The 10902-nt window shown below is 35.1% G+C and overlaps 1 protein-coding gene across 2 annotated transcripts; it reads right to left on the bottom strand.

Moving 5' to 3' along the window:
- LOC129246099 (uncharacterized) lies at nt 1-4087 on the bottom strand. Of its 2 annotated transcripts, none has more exons than XM_054884644.1 (3): nt 4019-4087; nt 2048-2185; nt 1-1987 (listed from the first exon to the last, which is right to left on the bottom strand). In XM_054884644.1, the coding sequence occupies exons 2-3, from the start codon at nt 2183-2185 to the stop codon at nt 1808-1810; spliced, it is 318 nt and encodes a 105-aa protein (XP_054740619.1). In that variant the 5' UTR covers nt 4019-4087; the 3' UTR covers nt 1-1807. The 2 variants fall into 2 exon arrangements, with proteins under 2 accessions (XP_054740619.1, XP_054740618.1); XM_054884643.1 differs by lacking the exon at nt 4019-4087 and adding an exon at nt 3716-3760.
- Nucleotides 4088-10902: the final 6815 nt, after the last annotated feature.

Below are 10902 nucleotides of genomic sequence, written 5' to 3'. Positions count from 1 at the left end.
TAATGATGTAACTAAATTTGTTTGCAGCTCAACTGATGGTATTACTCGGTATTTGTTACACAAATAATTTGTGTATAAATGCATACCTACTACATAGTGTAAAAATGACCTTTTGTTTAATAAAAAACTCTGATTAGATTAGAAGCATAAGTTTATTCGTTAAATCCAATAATAAATTCGTGCAAGGTTTAGATTTTATGATTCTTAAGGGGTAACACCACTGTAGAAATTTCAAAAAATTGATTTTTTTTTGTAAGCTTAAAAAATTCTTTGAACCTTTTAAAATACAGAACAAAAAGTTTTATACGTTACCGAAGTCTATTTCATAAATATTTTAAGCTTTTAACCAAGCGTTAGTGACTGCTACCTAACGGCTTCTCCAAATTTCCAAACTTTAAACGCGTTTTTCTCAAAACACGTTTTCTGAAATTGGCACGCAGCATAACTCAAACAATTTTAAATATTTTTAATCAGGTTTTTCACTACGTCTGTATAATAACCTTCTTAAGAGAAGAGCGTAGGGGATTTTCGATAGATTAATTTAAACGATTGTTATAATTATTTAAGTGCCGTTTTTTTAGTCCAAAATAGTTTTTTCCTTCAAATGCTTGCTAATTCCACAAAAATAAATATTTTTTAAATCCCCTACGTGTTTCTCTAGCTATTCTTATCTAGATTAAGAAAAAAATGTTTCTTTGTTCCAGATTAAAATTTGCACCCTCTGTGCTGCGTGCCGCGGAGCTCCTTCAAGAGAAACCACATAACAAAAATGTCTCCAATGCCGCCATTTTGTAAAATTTTTCGATCAAACTTTGTAGTTTTATATTTTAGTATATAAGTAATAACTTCCCAAATCAGAGTGATTGTTTCCCCTTTCCTTCTATACAAAAAAATTCTTTAAAAATCGTGTTTATTTTACGCGTGTACAGTGGTGTTACCCCTTAAATCGAAGAAACTATAGAAATATGTAATTAAGATACCAAGAAAATTGTCCAATGTTTTCTGTTCTCAATGTTAATAAGATGTTCATGACCATGACTTAATTTCATAAGCTTCCAGTTTTAAGGTTAGAAGTTCTCTGTGCGATATTCAATTTTACAAAATGCATTTTGAGGCATTCTAAATTAGTATAACCTAAATAAGTTTTGATTAATTTAAGTGCATGGCTACGTAATAAAACAATCTAACAGTTTACTTAACTAATAACGAGTTATCTTTAGTAATCAATTCGTACATAAAGTCCGATATGTGCAAAGTTTTATTTTTTTAGTCAAGCATATGACTTTTGATAGCAGCTTTAACTGACTTTAAAGCAAATATGCACATAGACGCAATACTATACAATAATCATAATATTTCAATGGAATAATAAAAAATGTCTTCAATATTCTTACAAAATTAATTACATCTGAATCGTCTAAGGCTAGCATATAAAGAAAGTTCACAATTTCATTAACATAACAAATTCTATCCGTATTTCTAAATAAAATTAAAAAATACATTCAATGGAATGCTGTTCCAAAAGACACCGCTCTTTTGTAACATGTCCGCATCAGTTTTCAAGTCGTTCAGATTAATAAAGTAATGATTGATAACAGTTACAACATTCTATTCTATGTTATCGATCACCTGCACACCGTCATGAACTGATTTCATTTTACTTTTAAATCCAATTTTTAATTAATATACAATAACAGAAAGAAATAGTAATTAATGAAATCAGCACAGATACAAATTTAATATTAAATAAGTTGGCGTAGAAAGATTCACAAGCACATGTTTAATTTCTACAGCCACTCTCTTCCAATCATCTTTCCATGGCCGTCACTTGATCCTTCAGGTAATCCATATGATTTACACTATCAAGCATTATCTCATGTTGATAATCAACATGTTGCAGTATGAGCTGCATTTTATGTAAATTTTGACTGCTATAATCTGACACAATGTCCACTTGGGTGAAATTTTTGATCGTTTGTCCTAATATCTGGAAATGTAAAACTTGTTATTATACAAATAAATATTATTTATTTACATCGGTAAATACCTCATTTGATTTAGAACCACGCACAACCTGTCGTGCTACCGAACCCAAGTTGTTTACGTTCACTCCAACCCGGTCACAAAGTCGCTTTTTGCTGTCACCAAAAAGGTGGCGTGCTGAACTGCTAGAAGCTGAGGCCATCTGCATATGTATGTATGTACACATCAATAATTATATTTTATATACTGTATATTTAGTATTTTATGGTATAGTTTACTAGCATTTTGTAGCAAATAGATTAAAATACTTTAGACGCATGAGAATCTATACTATAAAGGTGAATGTCTGTACGTTGTCCGCGCATCACTACGAAACGACAACACCAAATGACGTAAACATTTTTATACATTCATATTTTCACCCAATGAAGGTTATAGGCATGTTTTTATGATGGAACTCCCTTCCCACAGCGCCCAGGCCGCGCCACCACTCTCATTCGTCACTAATAATCGAATATTTGCTTAAATTTAATTTAAAAAATCTTAGTTTTTCCTATTTCCCACTATTTATAGCACACTCTAGACTTCATAATCCGCATAAGCTGTTCAACTATGAGCCAAATGCAAAGTTCAAAAACGGTTTGAGATAGAAAATTAATAAAAATAATTTTGCTCGATATTTTTCTGATTGGTTGTTATGATTTTATTCAACGAGCCACAGCAACGGATGCCAGGTATTGTAATATTATGGTTATTAATAAAAAATTATTTTCTATGAAATTATTGTTTGTAATATGTACATATCCTAAATCCCTCAAAACTACTCCTACGCGAGCGGGGCCGCGGGCTAAAGCTAGTTTACATATATTTTAGGTTATGGTCATTACTCCTAAAGAGATGTTAGGTACCATTTTTCTTTCGAAAGTTTTTCCAAGGTGGGACAGAATTTGACATAATCCGTTTCCAGAGAAAATTCAAATACATCCGGTACATAGAATTATGGTTTTGTAAAATGTGAATATTTAAAAGTTTGGCTGAGGGTCTCAGGGTCTCATCCAAAGTGGTTCAAAGCAGGGATGTTGTAAGAAGTAACCGACCACGTACTACTCGTTTGAAGGTGTTCATGAACAACAAAGAGACAGCAATGCAAGCGATTTGTCATCAGCTGATGTTCATTGCATCGAATTTTGGTGAAAGATCTAAAAGTATCCTCTTACAAAGCGAGAAAAGTTGACTAATTAGTGCGGAATAAACTCACCCTTCCCCTTTATTGCTTTATTGCCTTGAAATAGCCACTCAATTTCCGATTACTATAAAATCTCATTCGGAGAAGGATGAGAATCATTAGGATCGAATTTCCGTGAAACACCAAAATTAAGAAAATGTTTTTTCTAATAAGGGTCGCCCCTCGGCAGGCAATGGCAAACCTCAGAATGTATTTCTGCCATGAAAAAGCTCCTCATAAAAAAGTATCTGCCATTCGAAGTCGGGACTGTAGGTTCCATTTTTGTGAAACAACATCAAGACGCACGCCACAAATAGGAGGGGGAGCTCGGTCAAACCCCCCAAAAAGAGTGTAAGCGTCAATTATATATATATATATATAATATCAGAAAATGTGTTTCCAAACAAAAGATGTTTGAATTTTAAAGCAAGACCTAACAAAATGTACGCATATCAGTTAATTTGGTTACAATTTACTAATAAGTAAACAAAGAAGTGAGAGACTAACTTTGTGACCAGCATTGCATTTTAAGCCGACATAGTATGTAGATATGTACATAACTATTTGCTACTTATGGTAAACAATTAACTTATAAATTCGTTAACAGACACTATGATTTAATTTAAATACATTTCGGAAGGATTCCGATATTCTATATCTCAAGAATAGCACAACTTCTAAAATCTCTATTATCAATTTAACTGTGTACAGTCACATGAATTTTAAAAGAATTATCTAATGCACAAATACAATACAGAAACTGCATTAATCCACTTGACTTATTCTTTATTTCATAAATATTTATCTTACTGTCTTTTTCTGCCCGATATTGCAAAAATTACCAAAAGTCGAATCACAAAAACTTTGTTTTGGTTTGTAAATAAATATTTTGCTCAACGAATCAGCTGTTCGAGCCCAGCGCCATCTGCTTGTCATTCACCGGCATCACCTTCTTAATTTTTGTTGTAAGACGGTTATTACATGCAATAACATATTGCTAGCATGCGCTGAATGATAATATACAGGTTGTACACAACATCAACGGTACTCCAATTTTTACTTATTGGATAAATCAGAAAGACATCGACGCGATAATAAAAAAAATTAAAGGAAATAATGTACCACGTTTAGAAAAAAGGTTGTAAAGGAGGCATAGGGGTTTTATCCCCATCTTAAAAATAAAAAACGCAGCCTACGGAGGTCTATAGCTTTTAAGTAAGTCATCTATGTTAAGTAATTTATTGTTAATTGTTGTAATTTAACGAAAAGTTGGTGTTGCCAGACACCTCAAAAAAGAACAAAGTTCGTATGCAGAGTCGTTCACTGCGAAATTTTTTGTTTAAGGGGTTATATACAGTTAGAAGCCCGAAAAAAGGGAATTTACCAGAATTTTTTCTCAAGAAATTTTTTATTGATCTAAAAATTTTTACACATATTATGTTGTCTTTTAACTGTATTTTAAGACTTAGTATTAGTAAAAATATTTATTTGGAAAGGAGCTACAGCTGATCTCCGGGAGCTCCTCTCAAAAAAAAAACGTTTTGCGGCGGCCACTATACCTATCCCTGAACTGGACCCTCTGAAATTAAAAACCAAACAGATTTCGTAAAAGTAATGTAAAATCTAGTAATTAATCAAAGGAATAAGCAAGAAGTATTTTTTGGACAAAATGGCGGTTTCTCAAAAAAATCGATTTTTGACCAAAATGTCGGTCTTAAATTGTTTATAAAAAAAAATTATTTACCGGTGAGAAAAAGTCTTTGATTAATTACTAAAAAATGTATTTAAGGAGCTCGTGTTACAACTTTAGACTAATCGATTTATCTGTTTTCGAGTTATGTTGGTCACCGACTTTGAACACACCATTTTAAGAAAAACGCTTTTAAAGTTTGCCTTTTGTATTTTTAAACACTCTGAAATGTATTTTCAAATTTGCGTGCAACTTCGAAAATACTCACCGGAACGATATTACATTTTCTGTGTGTATTCTTAAATATTTGTACATTAAAAAAATAAAATTAAAAAAATCGACTTTTTGAAAATTCTAACTGTCTATAACCCCTTAAGTTTAGAATTGAGAAACATTTTTGACAATATAAACATTGATGTTTATGGAAAAAAGTATCGCAGGAGGAGATTTGGAATAAAAACCCCGCGATTTACTGGCTTATATTATATACGTATACCTATAACTCAACGAAACTAGAAACTTATAAAGGGTTTTCCAATAACAGGTGTTATTTTGAATATCCCGCTATTTCGATAGATCGTCCCCTTAGTATTAAAATAGCCTATACATTTTTTGATGTTTTGAGAAAATGAATTTCAAACTTTTTGTCGAAAGTAGCTCTCACTCAAATCTCGTTATGTCTGTAAATATTTATTATTTTTTGACTGACGTTTTGACCCACTTTGTGTAACTAGAATTTGACAAAATTTTGACCACATATAAAATCGACTATGGAGAATACAAAAATTTAATAAAAAAATAATAGCCTTTGAGCACATAGGCTATTGTTATACTAAGGGGACGAGATGTCACTTTTGAAGCTGTCATTTTTTGTATATTTGACAAGTAGAAACTACGTCATTAATAAAAATGGAACGATACACGCTTAAGCAACGCATTGAAATTATTAAAATTCACTATAAAAATGGTGAAAGTTTGGCAGAGATCGTTCGTAAAACTCGAAAATTTTTGGGTCATCACGATACAGAAATTGGTGAAAAAATTCGAGCTGTTGTGACAAGTAAGTGATGTGAAGAATAAAACCCGTGCACCTCGCTCAAGAACAGTTGGGAATATTGCTGTTGTAGCTGTAGAAAGTGTTGAAGAAAACCCAGGTTTGTGCACTCCTCGTCGTTCTGTGGAATTAGGCATTCCACAAACGTAATTACACCGTATTTTGCATAAATATTTCGGTCTTAAGGCTTATAAAATCCAGTTAACACAAGAACAACGTCGTGTCTTTGCTGATTGGGTCATTGAAATGCATGAAAATGATCCGAAATTGCATCGAAAAATCATAGTGAGTGATGAGGCCCATTTCCACCTCGGTGGCTTTGTTAACAAGCAAAATTGTCGGATCTGGGGATTAGAAAATCCAAGAGTTATTTTTGAAAAGCCTCGCTATCCTCAACTTGTGACTGTTTGGTGCTATTTATTGTCCGGAGTAATCATTGGACCTTAACTTTTTCGAAAATGAAGCTGGAGCAACAATTACGGTGAATGAATTGCACTGTCGAGAGATGATTAACGATTTTTATGGCCGGAATCGGATGGTATTGATCTGGACAACGTTTATTTTCTACAAGACGGCGCTACGTGCCACACAAACCATTGATCTTTTACCAAAATAACACCTCTTATTTGAAAACCCTTTATAAAAGGTATCTCAAAACATAGTAAAGTATTTAAAAACCAAAAAGCACGGTTTATAAGTGTATTCTATAGTTTCGATAAGCTTTACAAAGTGGTATTTTTTGCATACAACTTTTTGGCGTGGGTGGCCTTCGGCCGCGCGTCATAAAAATAACGCTGGCTACGCCATCCACAATATTTTTGCATAAAACTTCTTTCCACATTTAAACCATTGAACCAAAAATTAAAACGTCATACGCGTTATTGTAAGAAGGCACATAAACCCCATCCCCATCATCAACACTGAACTGAAATAATGTTAAGTTTAACAAAATATACAATACCTCACCCGCCTTATAGCCCAGACATTGCCCCGTCCGACTACCATTTGTTCCGGTCGATGCAGAACGCACTCACTGGAATACGATTCACTTCAGTTGAGGGTATCAAAAATTGGCTCGATTCCTTCTTGGCAGCCAAGCCGGCGTAATTCTTTTGGGATGGTATCCACAAATTACCAGAAAGATGGGAAAAAGTAGTGGCTAACGATGGACAATACTTTGAATAAAATATATTGTACTAAATTTTTATAATAAAGCTTCAAATTCACTCAGAAAATCCTTAAAATTAAGTTATAGAACCAATAAAATTTCCCATCCACTGTTTTCCAAATATGTTTTGGCCGGTTGAGCAACATGCGGCCGAGCGTTATCATGTTGTAAAATTATGGCCTCGTGCCTGGTCGCATATTCCGGCCGTTTTTCGGCGATTGCTCTCTTCAAACGAATCAGTTGTGTTCGGTAGAGGTCCCCTGTGATCGTCTGGGCCGATTTCAACAGCTCATAATAGATCACACCTTTCTGATCCCACCAAATACAGAGCATTACTTTGGCGCAATGAATATTCTTCTTCAGCGTCGGTTTCGCTGGTTGGCCGGGCTTCACGTATGATATTTTGCGCTTAGGGTTGTCATAATGGATCCATTTTTCATCCCCAGTCACAACCTGATGCAAAAATGAATTCATTTTGTGGCGTTCAAGCAGCAATTCGGCCACGCATTTTCGCCTTTCAACGTCTCTCGGCTTCAGTTCATGGGGAACCCAATTTCCAAGCTTCTGAATGAATCCGGCTGCTTTTAAACATTTTGAAATGGCTGCTTGAGTGACTCCCAATGATTTTCCTAGTTCTTCTTGAGTTTGACAGCAATCTTCATCGAGTAATGCCTCTAATTCTTCATCTTCAAACTTTTTTGGCTGTCCTGGACGTTCCTTGTCTTCCAAGTCAAAATCTCCACTCTTAAAACGTCGAAACCAGTACTCACACGTTTGTTGCGATGGAGCATGTTCACCAAAAACTTCACACAGCAATCGATGACTTTCAGCTGCTTTTTCCTTCCAAGTGAAACAGAATAGTAGTGCTTCCTGCAAATTGCGTTTTGTTGGCACAAAAGTTGACATGTTGATGGCTACAAAAAATATTGTTTACACTTTAACGAAATGACACATACTGAAAAATAAAGCGCAATAATAACGCTTCACAATGACGTTAGTTAATGTATGACCTGTTGACCTGACCTAATAACTTTGCCTAAAATTGCCCATGTCACATTGTACTAAATCCGTCCCAAAATTAACTTCGATTCGTCCGCGGAGATAGATTTTTCTTCATGAATTTTTTTGTTGCAATATTTATTTCTTGAACATTAACGATAATGATTAATTTTTCCTTTTTTTTCAACTGCAAGATAGCAAATAAAGCGTTTTTCAATAGGTGCGCTTCAACTTTTTTCCGATAGGGAGGGCGAACGACGCATAGAACGCTACACACTTGAGCAACGATTGCAAATCGTGCAAATTTTTTATGAAAATTTATAAATTTTCCAAAAAATCATCTTCAGTGATGAAGCTCACTTTTGGCTCAATGGCTTTGTCAGCAAGCAAAATATGCGTTACTGGGCAGAAAGCAATCCACACGTGATTCATGAGGCACCGTTGCATCCCGAAAAAATCACTGTTTAGTGCGGTTTACATGCCGGCGGCGTAATTGGCCCATATTTTTTCGTTGGCGAGAACGATCGCCACGTTACTGTAAATGGAAATCCATACCGCGACATGATAAACGATTATTTTTGGCCGTAATTGAATGGTATGGACTTAGACGACATGTGGTTTCAACAGGACGGGGCCACAAGCCACACAGCACACGCTACAATTGATTTGTTGAAGAGTAAGTTCGATGAGCGCATTATTTCCAGAAATGGACCGGTGAAATGGCCGCCGCGCTCGTGTGATTTGACGCCTCTAGACTATTTTCTTTGGGGTTATGTGAAGTCATTGGTCTACAAGCCGGCGACAATTTGTGAGCTCAGAACCAATATTGAACGCGAAATTGCTGAAATTTCGGCCGATTTATGCAAAAGAGTGGTCGAAAATTGGGTTCAACGATTGGACTTCGTAAAACGTGCACGCGGTGGTCATGCAAAAAAAATCGAATTTCATACTTAAATGTATATGTTAAAACTCGATAATAAAAAAAAAATTAGTTAAAAAAGTCAAACCGTTTGTGTTTTATTCAAAAAAGTTCAAAAGTTGAAGCGCTCTTACTGAAAAACGCTTTACTACAAATCTATTTTTATTTTTGTTTTGATTTTTTTTTTACTTCAGGAATTCAAACTTTTACCGAAGATTGTGATAAATTTCTTCACAATAAAAAATTATAAAAATATTAAATTTTTTAATGTTAAATTCAAAACATATTTTAAACAACCACGCAAATTCTAAAAACCGAACTTCCAATTAGAATGCAAGCAAGAATGGAGGCTTGAAGAGTGGAGTTTTTGTTCGTTAAAAATAAATCAATAATTGGCGCGCACACTTCTGTTAGGTGTTTGGCCGAACTCCTCCTCCTATATGTGGCGTGTGTCTTGATGTTATTTCACAAATGGAGGGACCTACAGTTTTATGCCGACTCCGAACGGCAGATGTTTTTTATGAGGAGCTTTCCATGTCAGAAATGCACTTGGAAGTTTCCCATTATCTGCCGATTGGCGACGGATATTAGAAAAAACTTTTGCTGTTTCATGCACGGAGCTTCGAACATTGAATGGTAGTGAAAATTTAAAGTCGGTGGTGATGAGCGTCGATTAATTTTCTCAGAGTATTTTTTATATATTCTTATAAGCGATGTTGAAAAGGCTTATTCTATAGTAATTGTGGCAGTATTTGTGATAATTGTGGCCTTGCTCTTTATAAATTTGTATCCCTATTCTCGCCTAATCTTGCTCGAGTGGCAAGTCTTGAGCTTCGTCCCTAAATATTTTTGTTAGCTTTTCATTTATATGTTCTTCACTGCTGTCGCCATTGGACAGTTTTAAATATACTTTGTACGTCTCCCACCAGATTTCGAAACCTCTATTTGAAGGAACTAACCCCGATATTAAAATTATTTTCTTACTGACTTTTTGTATAAAGAATTTTCAGGCTGTATTCCTACCTGTCAGTATCTTAAGCTCTTCCCATGCACGTTTGTTTTTTCCTTTTTAACAAAAAAAAACATCTGTCCCTCCACTTTCCCTGGTGGATCTATAAAGTACGTGCCTCACCTTGTGATGCATATTTCTAGTTGCGATGCTGTCAAGCTAATATTTCGCTTAAGGATATCAGGCGGCCGCCGTGGCCGAATGGTTTGGTGCGTGACTACCATTCGGAATTCAGAGAGTGAACGTCGGTTCGAATCTCGGTGAAAGATCAAAAAATTAAGAAAAAGTTTTTCCTAATAGCGTTCGCCCCTCGGCAGGCAGTGGCAAACCTCCAAGTGTATTTCTGCCATGAAAAAGCTTCTCATAAAAATATCTGCCGTTCGGAGTCGGCTTGAAACTGTAGGTCCCTCTAGGAGGAGCTCGGCCAAACACCCAATACAGGGTGTACGTGCCAATTATATATATATATATAATATATAGTTATCAGGATACTCAAGACGCATATTCATACGGTGCTCCTTTTATCGTTTGTAAAGTTATCAACACTTAGGAAGATATCCTTAAAACCCAGTTATAAGAATTTCAAAAATATGCACTTTCGTTTAGCCACTTGATACTGGCCTAACGACCGGCCGTTGCAGCCTCACCCTCTAATGGTTGCAAATCCCAGCGACTACTTCAACTGAATAAACTTGCGCCATAACGGGTATTTGATTACACCCCAGAAAACAGGGCAGGTCAGTTAAAAACAGATTTCTAAAATAAATAAAAAGTCAGTTAAATCATTCGAACCCATTTCTGTCTTTGTATTTTCACTTGCAGAAAAGCTTCCACAGATAAATATCGCATGGTTGT

This window comes from Anastrepha obliqua, chromosome 4, assembly GCF_027943255.1.
Source record: "Anastrepha obliqua isolate idAnaObli1 chromosome 4, idAnaObli1_1.0, whole genome shotgun sequence".
Lineage (NCBI taxonomy): Eukaryota > Metazoa > Arthropoda > Insecta > Diptera > Tephritidae > Anastrepha > Anastrepha obliqua.
Note: the sequence above shows the minus strand (reverse complement) of the source record. Positions and strands in the feature narration are given on the sequence as shown.